Source organism: Fringilla coelebs (genome assembly GCF_963513975.1).
Source record: "Fringilla coelebs genome assembly, chromosome: 16".
In the NCBI taxonomy this organism is placed as follows: Eukaryota; Metazoa; Chordata; class Aves; order Passeriformes; family Fringillidae; genus Fringilla; species Fringilla coelebs.
In genome coordinates, this window is record NC_140042.1 from 8850576 (window position 1) to 8873057 (window position 22482).

At 40.8% G+C, this 22482-nt stretch overlaps 1 protein-coding gene across 3 annotated transcripts in view; it reads left to right on the forward strand.

Moving 5' to 3' along the window:
* MYH11 (myosin heavy chain 11) overlaps positions 1–22282 on the forward strand; it is a 53755-nt gene extending 31473 nt beyond the window's left edge. For 2 of the 3 annotated variants that reach the window (XM_084216283.1, XM_084216284.1), the window contains 33 exons: positions 20–163; positions 1055–1150; positions 1519–1637; positions 1809–1961; positions 2128–2301; positions 2473–2646; positions 3046–3160; positions 3766–3959; positions 4118–4239; positions 4357–4426; positions 4570–4730; positions 5557–5665; positions 6552–6683; positions 6965–7171; positions 7535–7672; positions 8326–8449; positions 8893–9064; positions 9637–9849; positions 9978–10122; positions 10216–10422; positions 10802–10906; positions 11009–11161; positions 11592–11840; positions 12075–12287; positions 12965–13177; positions 13852–14013; positions 14754–14882; positions 15421–15509; positions 15732–15855; positions 16030–16238; positions 16794–16902; positions 17480–17652; positions 21621–22282. In XM_084216283.1, coding sequence (XP_084072409.1) covers positions 20–163; positions 1055–1150; positions 1519–1637; positions 1809–1961; positions 2128–2301; positions 2473–2646; positions 3046–3160; positions 3766–3959; positions 4118–4239; positions 4357–4426; positions 4570–4730; positions 5557–5665; positions 6552–6683; positions 6965–7171; positions 7535–7672; positions 8326–8449; positions 8893–9064; positions 9637–9849; positions 9978–10122; positions 10216–10422; positions 10802–10906; positions 11009–11161; positions 11592–11840; positions 12075–12287; positions 12965–13177; positions 13852–14013; positions 14754–14882; positions 15421–15509; positions 15732–15855; positions 16030–16238; positions 16794–16902; positions 17480–17652; positions 21621–21759 — 5036 coding nt within the window. In that variant the 3' untranslated portion in view covers positions 21760–22282. Of the gene's footprint in view, positions 1–19; positions 164–1054; positions 1151–1518; positions 1638–1808; positions 1962–2127; positions 2302–2472; positions 2647–3045; positions 3161–3765; positions 3960–4117; positions 4240–4356; positions 4427–4569; positions 4731–5556; positions 5666–6551; positions 6684–6964; positions 7172–7534; positions 7673–8325; positions 8450–8892; positions 9065–9636; positions 9850–9977; positions 10123–10215; positions 10423–10801; positions 10907–11008; positions 11162–11591; positions 11841–12074; positions 12288–12964; positions 13178–13851; positions 14014–14753; positions 14883–15420; positions 15510–15731; positions 15856–16029; positions 16239–16793; positions 16903–17479; positions 17653–18762; positions 18795–21620 lie in introns of all 3 variants that reach the window. The other variant, XM_084216285.1, reaches the window with a different exon arrangement.
* The last annotated feature ends 200 nt before the right edge of the window (positions 22283–22482 follow it).

Consider the following 22482-nt stretch of genomic DNA (forward strand, 5'->3'; position numbering starts at 1 on the left):
CTTTTCTTCTTCTTTTTAGATGATTTGTTGCTGGAAGGCTTCAACAATTACACCTTTCTATCCAGTGGCTACGTGCCTATTCCTTCCCAACAAGATGACGAAATGTTCCAGGAGACCTTGGAAGCCATGAAAATCATGGGCTTTACTGATGAGGAACAGACAGGTGAGAACTGTTATCAACACTGTACTCGACATTTACATCTGCAAGTGACACTACATAGAGATGCAAATGCAGAGGTTAATTTTGTCCAAAATAATCACTTTGCAAAGCTAATTGGTGTTTATGAAAGGGAATATTTCTCACTGGAACCCCCTACATATCCAAAAAGAGATTACTGAGTCTAAGCCAGCTCTATCAATAGTAATGACCATTTAAAGCCATTTTTTCAGACCTTTCCAACAACTAGCATGAAAAAGTTGCAAAATAATTTCTTTTTGAAGGAAACAGAACAGGCTCAAATAGCTCATATGTACTCACTGATTCAGAAAAAAGAGAAGTAAAAACAAAGAGCATGAAACAACAGCTAAAGAGTCTTGAAAATGTGGGCCTGCCAGAGACATCCACCTGCACAGCTTTTACCTCAGTGCTGCAGGGAGTGTGCAGGGCCCTTGGATGCAAATTGCCATGTCCCAAGTGACACCTGGTGGCAAAAGCAGCGTCCTCCCATTGCTGAGCCTTGGAGCAGCTGCAGCAGCAGAAGAGCACATCCCTCACCTGCATCAGTGACCGAGGGGCTGAGCAAATCCCCAGCCTTGCTCAGTCTGGATGATGGTGCTGCTGCACACTGGTCTGCTCTCCTGCCAGTACTGCCGGGGAGCCAGCCTAACTTACTTGAGGTGCTGGTGTTCCCAGACTGGCCCATTTGCTCCACTGCACACAGACTGCAGAGATTTTTGCTCAATCAGTTCTCAAACTCCTACAGTTTTAAGGCACAGGCCTTTAAAACAAGCCTTGCTCTTTCCAGAGAGGTACAGACTATCAGAGGCACTCAAATGTTATTGCAGAGAACATGGCCATTCTGTTCCGCATTTCTATGATCTGTTTCTCTTACAGCTATTCTGAGGGTTGTTTCATCTGTCCTACAACTGGGTAATATTGTCTTCAAGAAGGAGAGAAACACTGATCAAGCTTCTATGCCAGATGATACTGGTATGATTTTCCACTTCAAAATTTAGTTAACATCAAGAAATTAATAAAATAGCAACTCTTTATCAGTATTTTTTATTTAATTGCTATTATCTGTGTAGCTCTCAGGCTTTAAAATAAAAACCATGCTTAAAATCAGCTCAATTATCATTACCTTTTCTAGTAATCTTGAATCCATAAATTGATGAATGGTGAATTTGTTGCTTGGATCACAAATGTTATTTTTATAGTGTCATCTCTTGTATGTACAATAGAGAAGCTTTAAAGGAAGATAAATAATTCTGCATACTTGCTGAGCTACTCATATTCACAGTTACTGACCAGTTAAGAGGCAATTCAGCCTGACATAAAATCTCACTTCTTAATTCTAGCTGCACAGAAAGTGTGCCACCTGATGGGGATTAATGTGACAGATTTCACAAGATCTATTCTGACCCCAAGGATCAAGGTCGGACGAGATGTTGTCCAGAAAGCTCAGACCAAGGAGCAGGTACCACATGCACTCTGCTCAGCTCTCCTCAAGCTCTTCTCCATTTTCCTATTTCTATTTCTCCTTACATCTTGTCTAAAGGGAAACATCTGTTTTCTGTCTCATTTCTACAGAAACTAACTGTTAAGTAGGTTTCTTCTTTCACTTACAATCTCCTCTGACCTTTTCCAGGCAGACTTTGCCATAGAAGCTTTGGCCAAGGCAAAGTTTGAGCGTCTGTTCCGTTGGATCCTGGCTCGCGTGAACAAAGCCCTCGACAAAACAAAAAGACAAGGAGCTTCTTTCTTGGGGATCCTTGACATTGCTGGATTTGAGATTTTTGAGGTATGTACTGTGGGACACGAGCTGATTAAACTCATATAGATCCTTAAATGTTAATTATTTTAATATGCAAAAAGAAATACAAAATAGCAAATACCATCTTGTCCTATAAGATCACTCTTGAAGGTTTCTTTCTAACCTTGAGAATTCACTGCTTTCCTCTTCACAGATCAATTCCTTTGAGCAGCTGTGCATCAACTACACTAATGAGAAACTGCAGCAGCTTTTCAACCACACAATGTTTATACTGGAGCAAGAGGAATACCAGCGAGAGGGCATTGAATGGAATTTCATTGACTTTGGTCTGGACCTGCAGCCTTGCATTGAGCTGATCGAAAGACCAGTAAGATTCTCTCTCTGTGGGTGGGATACTACAGAGGAATTAGTTATGTGTCAGTGCAACAAGAGATCCTTTATTTCCTGGAGGCATCTGTAACCTCAGGGGTGAGGAAGGTGGTGCTCTGTCTGTGCCTCTGCTTGTGATGATTCTGATCTGCTACTGCTCCCATTGCAGACCAACCCTCCCGGTGTCCTGGCTCTGCTGGATGAAGAGTGCTGGTTCCCCAAGGCTACTGACACGTCCTTTGTGGAGAAACTAATTCAAGAACAAGGCAACCATCCCAAATTCCAGAAGCCCAAGCAACTCAAGGACAAAACAGAGTTCTGTATAATGCACTATGCAGGAAAGGTACTGGACAGATTGAGCTATTTTGACTTAGGCAACTTTGGTTCTTTGATTCTTGTACCTGCATTGATGAGACATGGCTTTAATTATGAAATGTGCTTATTAAGTGTTTTAAGTACACAATACATGAAATAAGATTTGCAAATCATGGTTGTGCTAAGCTCACAAGAAAACAAAAATTACCATCACTGAGGTTACTGAAAATCCAAGTAATTTGGAATCTTTTTTAGCAAGTAGGCTTTTTAAAGACATCAGTACATGTGAGAATACTCAGCCCTCAACCCTAGAAACCTTGCACATTATTTGTCTGATTTTGTGTTAATACAGTGCCCTGTGTTCTTGGATACTCCAGATTTCTTATCAAAACCAAATTTTTCATGTAGCACTCACTGTTCCCTGCAGGTTACCTACAATGCAACTGCCTGGCTGACAAAGAACATGGATCCACTAAATGACAATGTGACTTCTCTGCTGAACCAGTCTTCAGACAAATTTGTAGCAGACCTTTGGAAGGATGGTATGAATCACAACTCTAAATCACTGATGGGGTTTAAAGGGAGAAACTCCTACCAGAACTTTTTGACAGCCATCCCTTGGTGGCAGCACACAAGTGTAAACATGATAAGCATAGAAGAGACTGAGCTAAGACATAAGAATAATGCTTTCTAAAGACATCATTAATGAAAAACTTCATTACAGAGTTTTAAGCACTATCAAAAAATTTCCTTAATATTATTCAGCAACAAAATAAAAATTATTCATTACACTGTTAAAATGTTGCTGAATATGTAAAATTGTAGACCTCACTTAATACAGGTTATTGTTTGGTTTTATGAAACCTTTCATGTAAGTTCTGTGGAGTTCTATTTAATTCATAGACATAATAAAATATATTCAGTTGCTCCATTCAGTCACTACTTAACAAAATACACATTTTCATCTTTGACAGAATTAGACTATTTACCCAGAAGGACTTCTAGTACATTTGTCAGAATGCTTCTATTGCATAAAAAATATACCTGTCCTCTTTGGCAAGCTGCAGTGTAACCATGGCAGTGATGAGTGGGATGTGAGGCAAGGAGAGTTTATATAAACTGTTCCATTCTTTCTTTTCTATTTTAGTGGACCGTATAGTTGGGCTGGACCAAATGGCCAAGATGAGTGAAAGCTCACTCCCCAGTGCCTCAAAAACCAAGAAAGGCATGTTCCGTACTGTTGGACAGCTCTACAAGGAGCAGCTGACCAAACTGATGACCACCCTAAGGAACACCAACCCCAACTTTGTCCGCTGCATCATTCCAAATCATGAAAAAAGGGTAAATTTCAGATGCCTGGTTTGCAGATCCCTGCCACGTTACTCCTGTTGAGCTGCTTGCTGCACATGGCAGAGCTGAACGATGTCTTCAAACGCAGACACGTGGTTGGTAACATTTTTGTAAATCTGTGCTAAAAATCCCTTCTGTTCCCTTTTCAGTCTGGAAAGCTTGATGCCCATTTAGTGCTGGAGCAGCTGCGCTGCAATGGTGTCCTGGAAGGGATCCGCATCTGCCGGCAGGGATTCCCCAACAGGATCGTCTTCCAGGAGTTCCGCCAGCGGTACGAGCCCTCAGCCCCAGCTCTGCCTGGAGCAGGGCTGTGCTCCTGTCTGTCTGTCTGTCTGTCCCAAACCACCCAGCGTGCTTCAGCCTCCCTAACATAAGTATCTTTTGGCAGATATGAAATTCTCGCTGCGAATGCCATTCCTAAAGGATTCATGGATGGGAAGCAGGCTTGCATACTCATGGTGAGGAAAGCATTTTTGATCCTATTGATAATCAGGCCTATGCTTTTTAGATAAAAGTGTTGAGACTGAACAGAAATGACAAGTGATTTTTAGTACCCTAAACCTCAGTGCTGGAGTTAAAAAATATCCCTGTTTTCCTCCAGATGAAAGCACTAGAGCTCGATCCCAACTTGTACAGAATTGGACAGAGTAAAATCTTCTTCAGAACTGGTGTTCTGGCTCACCTGGAAGAAGAGAGAGACCTGAAGATCACAGATGTTATCATCACCTTCCAGGCTATGTCCCGAGGCTACCTAGCAAGAAAGTAAGGATATGTGCTGACAAATAGAATGTTTTCTCTAGCAGAGTATCTGCAGGGGCCTTTAGTGTTCCGTATAACAAACTGGAGCTACTGACACATTTCATTATTAGTTCTATTGCATTAGAAATCGTGTCCAATGAAGGTTTCACCTCCAGCCCAGAAAAGGCTGATCAGTGCTATTACAGGGAAGCAGTTACACTGAGAAGCTGCTCACACCCCTCTGTACAATAAGCTGAGACAATGACCTATCATTTAAACATTTATGTGCTTGTACCAGCAGGAAAAGGAGCATTCTAAGCCATGACTGGAGTCTTATCCACTACAAGTAGCAGCACCCCCGGCATCTATAAAGCATAAAAAAATTTGTTCCACAGCTTCAGTGTGGAGCACTGATCATCTAGCATGATCTCAGTTAATGTACACCACAAAACTATCAACAATAATGCCTTTTTTTTCTGTATACTATCAAGGCTTTCAAATTGCCAGACAAAGAAATATGTCTCAAGAACAATAATCAGTGCAAGATCTAAGTGCCTGTGTGCTCTGGAAAGGTGTTCACACCCAGAACTAGAGCTATACATCTGTGCCTACCCATGGAATGCAAAACTAAAACACTAAAATAAAATACCAGACAGTTAACCAGTGTTAGCACCCTTCCTCAGGAAAGCACAGGCACTGTTAAAGCAACAGAAGAATTTGTGCCAGACTCCTGAAATCATGTGGCTCATCAGCCGACTCTCAGGCCTGAGTTTCTTTGCCTAATGTGTGTACCTTGCAAACGCCTTCTATTCTCAGACTGAACCAATTTGCTTTGTGTTTTTAATCACAGAGCCTTTGCCAAGAGACAGCAACAGTTGACTGCAATGAAGGTTATCCAAAGAAATTGTGCTGCCTACCTGAAGCTGAGGAACTGGCAGTGGTGGAGACTGTTTACTAAAGTGAGTGACTGCTATCAGTAAATCTCTCCTCAGTTTTCCAAAAGAAATGAAATGCACATGATACCAAGGTACATCTTTTCAGGCACACTCCTTGTTCCAAAGCCCATTGCAGCTGGTGGCAAGAGCCCCATTAGTTTCACAAAATTTGGGGTTAGAGATACCCCGGATAGTTCTATAATGCCATTAACATTAAAGTTGGTTTTAACTTGAGATGAAAACAATCTAGTTAGGCAGAAATCCCTAAAAAAGCAGAAATTCATTTGCATGCTTGGAGACTTTTTTTAATTGCCACAACATGAAATAATTTCACAGGGCAGATAATGAAAACACCGAGTAAAATGGAATTTTCCAAACATCCAGAGTGATGTATCTATGGGGAACCAAGTAGCTTGGGAATTCCTAACTGAGACACTAAACATCTTCCTGCTGGGAACCCATGCAAATTAAGTCTATTTTCCTATTAAAGAGGCTTGGGTGTTTCAAGAATGGCCTTCAGAAAACTTTTCCTACTTGGATTGATAGCAATCTCCTCTGCTACCAGAAACAGGCAGTAACACACAGCTGTGTGTACACATTGCCGTTCTATGCAGATGTAACTTTTGTACATTATCAAGGGATGAAAATAAGCCTAGAGACATTTCAAAAGTGACACTATCAGAGGCAGAGGTGCTCAGAAGGCCCCAGGAATTAACACAGAGACAGCCAAGAGCAACACTGCTGAGGCTTGGGGCTTTAAAGATGTTCCCATCAAGCTTGGCTGGACAATATCTGTCCAGTCTTGAGCAATGACAGCACTACCATTAGTGCCAGTCAGTCCTTGAAGCACCATGCTCAGCAACACAAATACTGGCAGGAAACATGCTCAAAAAAACCTTTCCATTTCCAGGTGAAACCACTGCTCCAAGTCACCCGCCAAGAGGAAGAAATGCAGGCCAAGGATGAAGAGCTACAAAAAACTAAGGAAAGACAACAAAAAGCAGAGAGTGAATTGAAGGAGCTGGAACAGAAACACTCACAGGTGAATTACAGCTCTGTGCCTCTGGGAAACACTAGGGGTTTTTTTACCATGTCTAGAAGCTGTTATAATAAAGGTGTCTCTCTCCTTTGCACTTGTGATTGTCTTCATAGCAATGGTCCAGAGCAGAAGGTCAGTGCAGACAAGCTCCCAGTCACTTCAGTAAAGGCCCAACATCCACACAAGAATGTGTGGTGGAGCTGCCTGCCTGCACCCCAGGAATGCCCAGTAAAACAATCAACTTGCACTCCAAGGTTAACAACTTCTCCATTTTATTTGTGCAGCTTGTTGAAGAGAAGAACCTCCTGGCAGAGCAGCTTCAGGCAGAAACTGAGCTGTATGCTGAGGCTGAGGAGATGAGAGTCCGTTTAGCTGCTAAGAAACAAGAGCTGGAAGAGGTCCTGCATGAGATGGAAGCCAGAATTGAGGAGGAGGAGGAGCGCAGCCAGCAGTTGCAGGCAGAGAAGAAAAAGATGCAACAACAAATGCTGGTAAGGAGAAATAAGTGGCAAATACAAACAATAACTTGGATCTTACTGGGACACAACAGAGACAGGAAAACCTCAGATCCTAGGACAGTGCTTGCTGCACAACCCTCATAGATGTATAGGAAGGACAAAATTGATGCTCTTTCCTCCAGAGTTCTCTTCTTCCTCATCTCAACCGTAATCTTTTCTCTATAACATTAACAAATCTTTCCTTCTATGTTGTCAAGTATTACAGATTGTCTAGTTCTTAATAAAAACAACAAAGTTTACAACATGCAGTAATAAGCATTAAGCATTTCTGGAGAATGTAGAAGTAGTATTTCATTTCTAGAATTCATGTTTTGTGGGGTTTTTTTCCCCCTAAAGGACCTTGAGGAACAGCTGGAAGAAGAAGAAGCTGCAAGGCAGAAACTGCAACTTGAAAAAGTAGCAGCAGATAGCAAGATAAAGAAAATGGAAGATGATATTCTGGTAATGGAAGATCAGAATAACAAGCTAAGCAAGGTGAGTTCTGGGTCCACTTTCTTACTCTGAAAATAGTGAAAGTTGAGAGAAGACCTTCTTTTCCACTAGAACAACAGGAATACTCTTGACTATCTAATCTCATGGATGCACAGTTACACCAGACCATCAGTCCAGCCTGTATCAAATGCATTCCTGATTATTTTTCTTTGCTCATTTAAACAATCCAAAATTGTGTAAAGCTACTCTGAGATCTGCTGTAGTAACAATATTTTCAAGCAAAATATTTACAGCAGTTGTGCACAATCAGTGGAAGACATGTCTTCTTATCCAAGAGCAGACTAAGTAATTCTCTTGGTTTGCAATTAATTTAAATAAAACTTCATTATTAAAGCTGGAAGATAAGAATGTCTTCCAGTACTTTTTAAAAGGGATTCCTCCTATAAACGGGGCCCTGTACTTAGCAGCCATCAGAGAGAGCACAAGATTCTAAGAGCAGCAGCTTAGAGAACATAAAAGTCATAGACACCCCTCCATAACTCCTCTGTAACTGAAAATTTGAAATTTATCACTACAATCTCAAGAAATACAGCATAAAAGGACAGTCTCTTGGACATTTTTGGTTGGCAAAGAGTTGATTTATAATCACCAACGACAGACACATTTGCTAACAGAAATATTTTCTTTTTCTTAAGGAAAGAAAACAACTTGAGGAAAGAATAAGTGACCTAACAACAAATCTTGCAGAAGAAGAAGAAAAAGCCAAAAATCTTACAAAGCTCAAGAACAAACATGAATCTATGATTTCTGAACTTGAAGGTGACATGAACAATAGTCTATTGGGGGTTTTGTAGAATTTCTTCTTTTTCCTTGGCACAGAACAAAAAAACCTCAACAGAATCTGAAGAGAACTTTTTAAAAATGTGTGGGGTATTTCCAAATTTTTTATGTTGAACCCAGTTTGGTGATAATCACCAAATCCCCATGGTGCCAAACAACAGAAACATTTTATTCCTTATATATAAAAGAGTAGAGAGAAAAATGAGGGAGGAAAATGCTTATGTTGGGGAAAGAAAGATAAAGAAATTATTCTTCAGGATGGCTAAAAATAAGGCATTGCATGTTGCTCCAAAAACACAGTGACTTGTAGTTAAATGCATGGCTACACTGGAGGCCAGAACCATTTGTTGCTTGAGTTTGAGATCAGATTAAGGACTCCTGGCACTGCCACAGTCTGATGACCAAAATCCCTCCCTTTCCAGTGCGGCTGAAGAAGGAAGAGAAGAGCAGACAAGAACTGGACAAAGCTAAGAGGAAGCTGGAAGGGGAGGCAAATGATCTACATGAGCAGATTGCAGAGCTTCAGGCACAAATTGCTGACCTGAAGGCACAACTGGCCAAGAAGGAGGAAGAGCTGCAGGCTGCTCTGGCCAGGTACTCACTCCTGGGTCTGCACATGGTGGAAAGCCCAGGCTGGAACTTATCTTGCCCCTTCCCAGACACTGAGAAGCTCCAGCCATGAATCTCATCTCTCAGTTCATCCCCTCCATGTGCTTCTCCATTTTCCAATGTCCTTTTGTGAAGAGTAATTCTGCTATTACTTATCCATAGAAAAATAACCTATTTTATTAAATTACCTCCAGGTATCAATGAAAACTCCTCTTCCCATAGGCAAGGACAGTGCTGTCAAGTATGATGAAATTAACTATCTACTTCATAGGCAATAGCAAAAATTAATTAAGAGTCTGATCTTGATCCACTCCAGAATCTCAGTGGATTTTTTGTATAAATTTAAGAGGGAAAACACTCAATCAAAACTTGCTGAATCAACTAATTAGCATCTCCAGACATTGCAACCAGCTAAAGCACAGCTGTCTGATCTTCTCCCTTTCTTTGGCACTTTCTTGCACAGAACTTATAAATCTTCAGTGTATACTGACTTACTCAAAGTGAAATAGTTATTACATTTTTAAATTTCTAAAATAAAATGTTCTTTTTTCAAAAAGGCTTGAAGATGAAACTACTCAGAAGAACAACGCCCTCAAGAAGATCCGTGAATTGGAATCTGTAATTTCTGATCTCCAGGAAGACTTGGAGTCTGAAAAAGCCGCAAGAAACAAAGCAGAAAAGCAAAAGAGAGACCTCGGTGAAGAGCTGGAGGCTCTTAAGACAGAGCTTGAGGATACTTTGGATACCACAGCTGCCCAGCAGGAGCTCAGGTATGGATATGGAGCACAAGGGAAAAAAGGAATGTCCCCAAGCTCAGTTCAGTACTGCCCACTGGCACTGCAGTAGGGCTGGAATACTCTTTGCTGCTGCTGCTCCACTGACGTGTGTCACCTTCCAGGGCAAAGCGTGAGCAGGAGGTGACAGTGCTGAAGAGAGCCCTGGAGGAGGAGACTCGAACCCATGAAGCCCAGGTCCAGGAGATGAGGCAAAAGCACACTCAGGCTGTGGAAGAGCTCACAGAGCAGCTGGAACAATTTAAACGGGTAAACAAAAGTCCATCTCATTGAAAACTACCTCCTATATAACACAATTTCCTCTTATAAATCATCTTTATTCACTTCTTCACACGCTTGTAGGCTAAAGCAAACTTGGATAAGACCAAACAGTCACTGGAGAAAGACAATGCTGACCTAGCTAATGAAGTCAGGAGCCTGAATCAGGCCAAACAAGATGTGGAGCACAAGAAGAAGAAACTGGAAGTACAGCTGCAGGATTTACAGTCCAAATACAATGAGGGAGAGCGTGTTCGGACAGAACTCAATGAAAAAGTCCACAAATTACAGGTAGGAAGGAGTTTGATGCTTTGCTGTGACATGGTGGGACTGAGAAGCCCAGTTTATACCGTTCTGTGTATCCAGAGGAATTATGGCCCTGCAGCCAAAATGCTCATTTTTTGTCACCTTAAACTCCTACCTCAATTATCACACAATTACTTCTGTCAAACTTGTGAAGAGAAAGGAAAATCCATCAAAAATGCCCATTCTCCTTTGCAGTTCATTGCAATGAACATGCTTTTATTGCTTTATGAATATGACTAGATATGGTAAACTAGGCAAAAATGGCATTAGATAAGATTTCAGACAAATCCAAGGAAATTAAAGTTTAAGGAAGATTTCAAAGCTTTGCAAAATAACTGAGTTTATTCTCTGTGGCATCTCACAGGTGGAAGTTGAAAATGTCACCAGTTTGCTCAATGAAGCAGAAAGCAAAAATATCAAGTTGACCAAAGATGTTGCAGCCTTAGGATCTCAGCTACAAGATACACAGGTAAACTTGCATCCAAGATCAGCTCACCTACAATATTCATAAAATGCAAAATAAAAAGACCTAAACTAATGACTGTTTTGCCAATTGATGTGGTGACTGCAGGAGCTGCTTCAGGAAGAAACGCGGCAGAAGCTCAATGTGTCCACCAAGCTCCGCCAGTTGGAGGATGAAAAGAACAGCTTGCAGGAGCAGTTGGATGAAGAAACAGAAGCAAAACAAAATGTGGAGAGACATATTTCAACACTGACAATACAGGTATCAGTGCCATAATTAAATCATTAGCTCCATCACTGAGAGCTGTGTTGGCAATTCCAGAGGATCTGTAGAATTATCCTGGCACAGTGCACAGACCCTTCAGGGAATTTGTGCTGTTAGCCCAGATGGCACCAGTGGTGCTCCACAATGCAGGCAGCAGCCCCCCTGTCCTTTAAAATGTCATCCCTAGGACAGGTACAAATGCAAGGTAGCTCCACACATAGTCTTGCACACAAGGCCTGTATGTGCATCCTAGGTCTGTGCTATGCCTCATTTTATGAAGGCTGGGTGATGGGTAACTGTCACCAACTTCACACAGGTCAAATTAGGAAAGCTCCAGGTCTTAGCTGTCTCTTGGCCAAGTTTTTGTCTCTCTGCCAAGTTTTGTTGTCACAGCTACAAAGATTTGTCCTCTGAATTCAAATTTCAGCTCTCTGACTCTAAGAAGAAGATACAGGAATTTACCACCACAGTAGAATTCATGGAAGAAGGCAAAAAGAAACTTCAGAAAGAAATTGAAAGTCTCACACAACAGTTTGAGGAAAAGGCTGCTTCTTATGACAAACTGGAAAAAACCAAGAACAGACTCCAGCAGGAGCTGGATGACCTGGTGGTAGACTTGGACAACCAGCGTCAGCTGGTCTCTAACCTGGAGAAGAAACAGAAGAAGTTTGATCAGGTATGGACTTTAGATTCTCCCTTGCTGTGTTATCACCTGTCTCACAGAGTGTCCACTAGGACAAGGGGACAAAAAAATTAACTAAAATTTAACTATACAAGAAATGGGTAATTTTGCATTTATGCACCTTTATCAAAAGCAGAGATTCTTCTCTGTCATTAACAACTGACAAGACAGCTGCAGTAGCAAAGCCTGTTTCTAATGACCTCCTGTATTAACACTACCTTTTCACAGATGCTAGCTGAAGAAAAGAACATCTCCTCAAAATATGCAGATGAAAGGGACAGAGCAGAAGCTGAAGCTAGAGAAAAGGAAACAAAGGCTCTGTCCTTGGCTCGAGCACTTGAAGAGGCTTTGGAAGCCAAAGAAGAACTGGAGAGAACAAACAAAATGTTGAAAGCTGAAATGGAAGATCTCGTTAGCTCCAAAGATGATGTTGGCAAGAATGTAAGTTTTGGTCTCAGAACAATCTCCACAACAATAACTTAAAATAGCAGCTAAAAGAAGATGTAATTGTTTTCAGTGTGGGAAAGTCTCTGCAGCACACAAATCCATTCAGCAAGATCAGATATTTCATACAAAATTCAAAGGTTATTCCATTTGTGTCCAAACTTTCAAGGGACTTGGCAAAGTAACTGTAAGCTATGTTTATTTTTAACATAACTTCAAGCATGAAGAAGATTCTAACTGATTTCTGAATAATATATTAGTTTATTACACTTCTTTGAAATGGTAAACTCTGCAAATCTTATTTTATTAGTTATATTTGACTTTGCCACCTGGTTTATATTTACTTACATAACCGCAGCAAATTTCCACTTCTGCATTGCCAATCACTTCTTTTATTACAAATATATGATTACATTACTTCTAATATTAAATAAATTAAATTATGATATTTGACTAGATCAAAAACTAAAGATTGGGATAAAGAGAATCTTATTATTTTAAGACAGCTTTGCAAGTACAAAATAAAACTAATTTATCATTTTCAGTGTAAATTAGTTGATTCATTGTCCACACCTGATAGTTTCAAATGTGGCCTACACTGCAGGTATACTGTGTATAACCAGAATTATTCTTATTTCTCATAACAAGTCTATTAAATTCTCATTGCTTGAAAGGTCCATGAATTGGAGAAGTCTAAACGGACCCTTGAACAGCAAGTAGAAGAGATGAAGACACAATTAGAAGAGCTAGAGGATGAACTACAGGCTGCAGAAGATGCCAAACTCAGGTTGGAAGTTAATATGCAGGCTCTGAAAGGCCAGTTTGAAAGAGATTTACAAGCCAGAGATGAACAGAATGAGGAGAAGAAAAGACAACTCCTCAGACAGGTACCATTCCCAACTACTGCCTTTGTAAATATCTAACCAAGCCAGCTGAAAGGCCCCAACCTAGTGCCATTATTAAAACATCTCACTAACTATAATGAAAAAAAGCTTTACATTGCCTTGAACATGGTGATTAAAAAAAAAAAAAAGAAGAAGAAAAAAGGGGTTATAGGGTTATTGTACTAAAGAAGTCAGGGGGGTTCCCTGTTTCAGTAGCAGAAGCACAGTTACCAACAAATGTAGCTATTTAACTCTACAATCAATATAGTAGAAAACATATGAATTGCTATTTCTGACAGTTAGAACCACCTTCCCTGTATTCTCAGTGCAAGTGGAAAAAGACAATATCTAATATATCTGCCTTCCCAAGGTACACTGAATGCATATAAAAGCACTGGAGATGAAAACAGGATAAAACTTATTTGTACAGAAGTGTTGTGACAGCAAGGACAACTGCTGTAGTCATCATCTTGTAATACACATATTTCCATTAATACAGGACCAAACTGCTGAGTCCCTTCAAAATCCTTTAATTTTGGGACAAAATGGAAATCTGTTGTAACTGCCAGGGAAATCAGAGTTAACAGAGATATGGGGTCTGTGTACACTAATCAGACAGAGTGTTTAAGAGTCCCCAAGGACTTTGCTAAACTGAACTTGTTTTCCTTAATGATCAGCTCCATGAATATGAAACTGAACTGGAAGATGAGCGGAAGCAACGTGCCCTGGCAGCTGCTGCCAAAAAGAAGCTGGAGATGGATGTTAAAGACCTGGAGAGCCAGGCTGACTCTGCCAACAAAGGTCGGGAAGAAGCCATCAAACAGCTTCGCAAATTACAGGTAAGTAACCCCAAAAAGAGAGTTTTTCCCACTGCTATGTCTTACACAGCCACAGTACAGAAGTTAGATGACATCTGTGATCTTGATGCCTATTACAGATGATTGGTCAGAAGGGAAATTTTAACTAGACTGCCCCATTCAAATATCAGTATTTGAATGCTCAGTTTGAATGACAGTGGAAAATTCACAGGGCAAATGATTAAAATCTTAAATTTCATCATGGTGGAGAGCTTACAGATTCTCTAGCCAACACTCATCTGCTACTGACTTACCCATATGGAGGAAAGCAAAGATTCACATGAAGAGAAAGGGCTATAAGATAAAAGCTATAACAGGGCTTCAATCTGGGTTCTAACACTTGACTCTTCAGCATAAAAGACTGTTCAGAAATCAGGTTGTCTCTGAATTATCATGTTCCTGTTTATATTTTAAACCTCCATATCAACTGTTCTGTCACATGCTAACAACTAAACAAGAAAAATTTTCTTAATCAGAAACATTAAGACTCTATAGGTACTCAAATATTCAGAGGACAACAGGTATTACAAAAGATGCAGCGTTCAAGGGGAAGCATTGTGCTCCTTGGAATAGCATTTCAGATCTTTCCAACATGTGCTACCAGATCTCTGCAGAAAATATAACTTCAGCAGCATTATGACAATGTAACTGTGTATGTGTTCTGTTCCATCCATATTTCTTTCAACTGAAATTGTAACAAATTTGTTATTCTTTTCAACAAGGCTCAGATGAAGGACTATCAGCGAGAGCTGGATGATGCACGGGCTGCCAGAGAAGAAATATTTTCTACAGCCAGAGAAAATGAGAAGAAAGCAAAGAGTCTGGAAGCAGAACTCCTGCAGCTTCAGGAGGTAAACTGGGAAACCTACAGCAGAATGAAGGAGATTACACATGGCCTTCAGTAGCAAAACAGAACTGGCAGTGAAGTAATCTAACAGCTCTTAGGGACTGAACTTGTAACAAGTTCCATGTGCTCCACACACTCCACTAAAGCTGTTGGATCCATATCTGAGCACAGTCAGATTGAGTTGAAAAAAATCACCTTGGAAGAAAGTACAGATCTCCAGCCTTAAAGGGAAATGAACTGTATGATCCAACACAAATTGTTTTCAATAGCAATAAATTCTTGAGGGCTTAGTGCTATTATTCCTACCTGTATTAAATGGCCATCTTGTGACTAAAACAAATAAAATAGAAACCCGCTGACAGGCTGGATAAAGTGTATTTCATTGTACTTCCCTAGGATTTATGACATGACAAGAATTTATTCTGTTAACAAGACAACCCATCTCATACCAGCTTTAGAAAATTTACAGTCCTCTGAATCATGCTATAACTATTTGAACATTTATTCATTTCCTTACTATGCTGCTTTTTCCAATTCTGTAGGACCTGGCTGCTGCAGAAAGAGCTCGCAAACAAGCAGACCAGGAGAAAGACGAGATGGCAGAGGAACTTGCAAGTGCTGCCTCTGGAAGGTAGGAATACACCAAATTACATACAAGGCTCTGAATGTGCTACTGATGCTGCCAAGAGAAGTTATGCTCTGCTCCCAACAGCCATCTGCCCTTGAAAAGACAACATGCACTCATATGATTACTTCCATTGAAATATCTAGTTCTTTTCTGAACTATTGGCAGTTCATAATACAACATATGGCCAGAGCCAGAACTACTCACTTTTTAAATTTAAATTTCCAGGACAAGCCTTCAGGATGAGAAACGGCGCCTGGAGGCAAGAATTGCTCAACTGGAGGAAGAGCTGGAAGAGGAGCAAGGCAACATAGAGGCAATGGGTGACCGCATGAGGAAAGCAGTGCAGCAGGTACAGCTCATTCCAGCACACAGCACTTTCTGTTCAAACTCCAGCAAAAGCTACTTGTGGTTCTGAGTATCTGGAGCATTGCCTTCCCAAATTGCCACCTGTCATTTGTCTGAAAGCATGCAACATTTGTGAGAGCGTGCAACACTTGTGACAGCATCCCTTCCCACCTTGCAGGCAGAGCAGCTGAATAATGAGCTGGCAACAGAGCGCTCAACTGCACAGAAGAACGAAAATGCTCGGCAGCAATTGGAGAGGCAGAACAAAGAGCTAAAGAGTAAGCTGCAGGAGATGGAGGGAGCTGTGAAGAACAAATTCAAAGCCACAATTGCTGCTCTGGAGGCCAAAATTGCTTCTCTCGAAGAGCAATTGGAACAGGAAGCCAGGTACTGGTCACCCGAGGGCACTGCTGTCCACTTATTGTTCCAGTTAATGAGACAATAAATAAACAAAGACAAGCAGGATTTGTGTCATCAGGCTCTCAGTGCCACTAAACTTGATAAAGTCTCTCACTTAACATTTCTGAGACATATGGCAAGTAACTGGAGTTACTAGAGTTTCTGATTAAGATCCATTTTATTGCTGGAAAGTTCTACTGGTACCATAGGCAAGGATCTGCTCCTCTACATTTTAGAGTAACTGCCCAATGACTGACAGGTTAATTGCCATAACACACTGGACACTTATTGGATTATTCCTTCAGGAAATCACCTTGTGTTTCAGAACACATCTCCTGGAGCACCCCTAGCATACAGCAGACATATATTTGGTTTTGTTTTGCTCAAAAGAATATGCCTTAAAGCTTTCCTTATAATTCACCTGTTAAGTTCAGTAAGACCTTTAACACAGGGGTCCTTGGTGCTGGTTTCACAAGCCACAAGCCCAAGGCAAGTGGAGAGTACAGAGCTTCCACATCACCAAATGCTGCCCTGTCCTTGCAGAGACAAGCAGACAGCGGCCAAGACGCTGCGCCAGAAGGACAAGAAGCTGAAGGATGCACTGCTGCAGGTGGAGGACGAGAGGAAGCAAGCAGAGCAGTACAAAGATCAGGTACAGACCATGTCACAAGGGTCTTAGTCAAGGGCACAGGAGGTTTTAGGTTTTGCCCTAAGAAAGGAAGATTCCATGTTGTGCCTCAAGCAAATGCCCTTCTAGAAAGCACACTGTATGCCTAGATTCTATGCTGGGAGAGCCAAAGTCCATTACTAAAAGATGGGACAATATAATTCTTCCATGCTATATCAAGTGCCAAAGCACAAGTCCTTGTTTATCAGCAACAGTCTGACTGCACAGCAATATACAGGACTGTGCACAACACCCTTGGTGCAACATGAATAGAGATGCTGAACATATTTTACAATAAAATTTTAGCTTTATCTAATGCAAATCCATCTGCAAGCCCAAAAAGCAGAGGTAGGACTAATCAGAAAAAGAAACAATGAGGTTCTGCCTGAATACAGTAAATATCAGCAAAATGAACTCCCACAAAGCAAAGTTATTTTCAGGCTATAAGCTTCCATCTTTGATTTGGGTCATGTTTCAGTACAACTCCCAATGGAAGCATGAAATTAAAAAAAGGAATATAAAGTATTACAAATTAAAGCATTACTCTGAAATCTCCCTTTAGGCCGAGAAGGGCAACGTACGGCTCAAGCAGCTGAAAAGGCAGCTGGAGGAGGCTGAGGAAGAGTCCCAGCGCATCAACGCCAACCGCAGGAAGCTGCAGAGGGAGCTGGATGAAGCCAATGAGAGCAATGAAGCCCTGGGCCGGGAGGTTGCAGCACTAAAGAGCAAGCTCAGGTAGAGTAGCCTTGCTTGGATAGCCCTTCCCACTCACTGACAGCCTTGAAATTTAGAGCTGAACTACAAAAGTGGGAAAAAGTCTGTCAGGTGAGGAACAGGCACTGCTAATGCTGCGAAGTTACTCACTCCTTGTGTTAGCTTGGCACGCAGAACAAAAGGCCCAAGTCAGGAGTGAAGTTCATTTCATAGACTGCAGCAGCCTCAGGATTTCAGCTGAGATGAACTGTGATAACATGGTACAGGCCTTACTCTTCTCTAATCAAAATCCTTTTGGCTTCAATTGGAACAGAATTAGGCTTGGTTGCTTTTGAAAACACCCCTTATATAATGGCTATATCTATTTGTACAGAAGCAGTCACAAAAGTGTAGAGATAGAGATGCTTGTGCTTTTCACACTTTCACACATGCACAACTCACACATAATGACTGTGAACAGTCTTGGACATCACAGGCAGTAAAAAGAAAAGCACATTAAATTAATCTTATTCCAAAGTCTCTTGGGACTTCACCACTATGGGATTCAGTGTCATCAGACCAAGGAAATGATTAAAACATCCTTTTGCATTTTCTTGTTAAAACTGCATGGGAAAAAGATAAAGCTGTGATCAGTCAGCTACATCCCTGAGTTCTGCACTCACTGGGTTTGAAAACATGAGCTCACTGAAATAAAGAGGCTGACTTGAGTTATAAAGAAATTTCTCTATCTGCATCACTATACCATAAAACTTTACCTTCTACCTAAGACCAACAGTGCATCAGATGAAAAACAAGAACCTGTCTACCTGTGTTCTCAAAGTAGTTTGCCAGACCACTTACCAGTGCTTCAGTGTTCCTGGATGTGGATTCCCTTCAAAGTGAAGGGTTATGGATGCAGCAGCCTTTTCCATTAGCACCACCTTGGGTATTTAAATGTTCCTGGCTGCTTTATGAAGCAGTGGCTGTGTCCAGCCCTTTTACATAGAACACCATATAGCTCATTTTTGTTTTATCTAAATGTAATGTAATTGGCTGTAATGTACTTTGTTTAATTATTTAAAGTAATTACCTACCTCTGATCATGACCATGTGCCTAGTTTAACTGCCCAGGACTCTTTATCTCTGTTTCAGAGGGACACAGGAACCTTCGCATGACTAAGCAGGTACCATGCCTTCAACTTTGCAGCTAGCTTGTATTGCACAAATTTCCATTTTCTTTGGCCCTGGTTCAAATTATGTGAGGTTTCTGCAAACTGTGAAGGCTTGGATATCTTGGCATTAATCTGTTTTATCAAAAAAGACAAATATTACAATAATCTAGCTACCATCAGCTGTTCATCAGTGATACATCTTTCTTACAAGTAGGTTATGTACTGACATAGACTTACCAATGTTGCATTCTCACAAGCTCTGCCACCAGAGTACCTAAGCAAGTACTCTGATTTTTTTGCATGATTTTTTTTTTTGCACATCATCTTTGTGCACTGCCACAAAAATTTTTTTCAAATAAAATACACCATTGATTAGTAAAATTGATTAAAAGGACTAATGAATATGGAGTGTCACAGCATGTCATTAGAATTTCACAGTATTTCTTGTGCCTACTGTAATGCTGACCTAAGGTAAGAGCCCATCTAATGCACCTGAGATTTGGGAAAACCATACTTGCATGTGATATATCACACATCACACAATCACAAACAAAAGAGAAAGTCTTGTCTTTCATTACATAGCACTCTGTGCCTGTATTGCTTACAGAATATTATTACTGAGGCTTTTAGAGCTATTTTACAGACATTACATTGCTTGTTTACTGTATTTAAACATAGAGCACGGACACAGACATTAAAGCTGACACTGTAACCTAGCACAGCATTATGTTATACTTAATAGCACATTCTCTGGACACAGGAATAATACCTGCACTGCAAAAATTAAAGAGCTATTGCCTTGTAATATTTGTATACTTTCTATTTTACATATGCTGGATTTTGCTGTGAATACACAAATATTTAAAGATGATGTCTTGTCCTTGCATGTGCCTTTTAGTCAGCCTAGTATTTCCAGTCAGACTGTTACTCAAGCACCACTCCAGTAGCACTTGTTGAAAGGCAGACTAAATAGAGGTGCTAAGCAAACACTGGTGCTGAAGGCTCATCCCAGACACACACTGTTCTAAAGACACTAATACCAATGACCCCCTGAATGTTATCAAACACAAACTTCTTTAAGAGGAACAGATATAAACAAAAGGTTTTTATCCACAGGGCCAACACCAGTTTAAAGAACTGGTAAGTTTATGCATACTGCAACAGTTTAATTAGCTAGTGTATGATAAGGAATTCACTTTGTAGCCAAAGCTGTAGTGCACAATTTGATGAGACTCTTGCTGTTATTCCCTTCAGTCCCATGTTCTCTCACAGCACTTCAGTGAATTACTGCAGCACAAATGACTTGTGGGTAACCAAGTCCACAGACAACACAAGTCGAAGGGGGCAGAGAGCTCTTCCTTTATTAAGAAGAATTAACAAATTTATTAAGCTAATTAGAACTTATTTGCTAAATAATAACAAATCTCTGCTGCTGTAAAATAAGAGACCCTGCTGTTAAACCCTGCCAAGCACACACCAGGACAGAAATTACACACCCTGTGTTCAACACATGCCATCAGCACCAGAACACAACCATGGTTAATTATCAGCAGATCTTACATGAAGCTTTATTAGCTAGCTAATTGCCTGCTCACACTGAAGTAAGTTTAAGGGCAGAATTATGGAAAACAGACTACATGTCACATTTCCATCTTGGAAACGCAGATTCATGCCTCTGAACTAAGTTAGTCCAGCCAATGTTCCTACTCTCTTCCCTCATATGGAAGACTGAGCTTTGGACTTAAATAGCTGCTTCAGAAAGGGCACTGGCTTAGTCTTTTGCAAGGACAAGACAAGCCTTTAAATATTTAGGCATGATTGCTGTACCCAAAAGTACATTCTCGGCTCCATTTAACACCAAATTAGTATTTTTGGCACAATATTCAGTAATCATGAATTTATTTTATTGCTTATATTTGTGGTCTCAAGCCTTTACAAAGGTTTGCTTAATGAGGGGCAAGTGAGAGGCCATGTCACAAAACTGAAATGCTTTACAGCACATTAGCAACGGAGGCCATGGGACAAACCCATTGTCTGTCTCACTTGCTCACACCTCCCCAAAAATTAACCTTGAGGACCTAAGTGTCCCTGCCTTGGGATGTGCCTATGAAATATACGGGGATGGGAGGGAGATGGGAGAGGAAAAGGGGATAAAGTGGGAAAAGCATTTCCTGTAGGACACTTGCAGTGCTAAGCATCAGTCCCTGGGTTACAACAGTTCCAAAGCAATGACTGTTTCCTCTCTCTGCTGGGAAAGAGATTGGAGTTACTGAGAACCTGGGTGTCACACCTGTCACAGCACCTGTGGTGCTCTGACCAGTGCAGCCTGTGCACTGTGGGCTCAGAAATATCTACTGCCATCCACAGCACTGCCCCAGGCCCTGCAGGAACTGGTGGGCAGAAATTTTGTACAAATTGCTCTGCTTGCTCCTCCAGTGGGACAGGAGGGACACTCCTCTGCTGTGGTGTGTGAGCAGCACACTCTCAAGGAGTTTTTCACTCCTTTCAAGTACCTTCAATTGCACTTCCCTTAGGGGAAAACAATGAAATGAGGGGAAGAATGGGGGTGATTTGGGGCTGATGTTTAGAGGAGGAAAAGGACACAAGCACAAGAACAGGAAACCAATCTAATTTCCAAGCAATTGGGAGTCTAAGCCTGTTCACAAATTATAAGTTACAGGACAGAAAGTGGCATTAGAGGCCCACAGCTCTTGGCTTTCCTGCTTTTAGAACCATCAGCCCCATAGGTCCTGTTACAAAACTCTACTTATTTATGAGGATTCCAAATTACCTAGCACCTGATTTTCTTTTTTCTATTTTTCTCCCTTCTTACTGCAGGAGGGGAAATGAGCCAACATCTTTTGCCCCACCCCGTAGATCTGGAGGCAGAAGAGTAATTGAGAATGCAACAGATGGAGGCGATGACGAAATGGATGCAAGAGATGGAGATTTCAATGGAACAAAAGCCAGTGAATAAACACGCTTCAAAAATTGCACTGCAGCAAGGGGAGGGAGGGAAGATGATATTTAGCACTGTATAAGTCTACTCTTAGTGTCAAGGTCACATACACCCACTCCTCTGACAGATAAAAGCACAACTGCCTTGTCTCCAATGTTTAGATTGACACTAAAAGAACTCCAAAACTTTTCGTACCGTGAAGCGTATTTGAAAAGGTGGGGATTTTCAACAGAGTAATTCACTTTGAGAACCTTGCAGAAAGTAAGTTCTACTAGCTCAAATGATTTAAATCCCAGTAAACTACAGTCTACAGAGGATTTGTGAGATTGTTGCAGGGGGAAAAAAGGCATTGGTCAGTTAATCTTTTCTTAAACTTTCATTTTGTTTTGAGTATTCAATTAATATAGGGTTTTCTTCTGGTTATTACACCCCTGATGCACAATTCACAAGGTGGAAGTGCCTTTTAAATCACTTACTGAAAAATATCATTTGTTCAAATTAAGTCAACTGTTACAGTTTTATATGCACCATGGATGTGCTTACACACTAATAAAAGGCTATAAAAATGATTCCACTATTCTTGTGTGCAAGTGTCGCTTGAAGGGAAGGAGGGATGCAGCAGAGCTTCTCTGAAACCAAAATACTTCTTACAAAAGTTCATTTGTAATCATTAGAGCAAAACCCCTGATTTTCTTCAAAGTAATGCTTTTGAAGAAATACAAAAAAGTCTGAGCTGGAAGT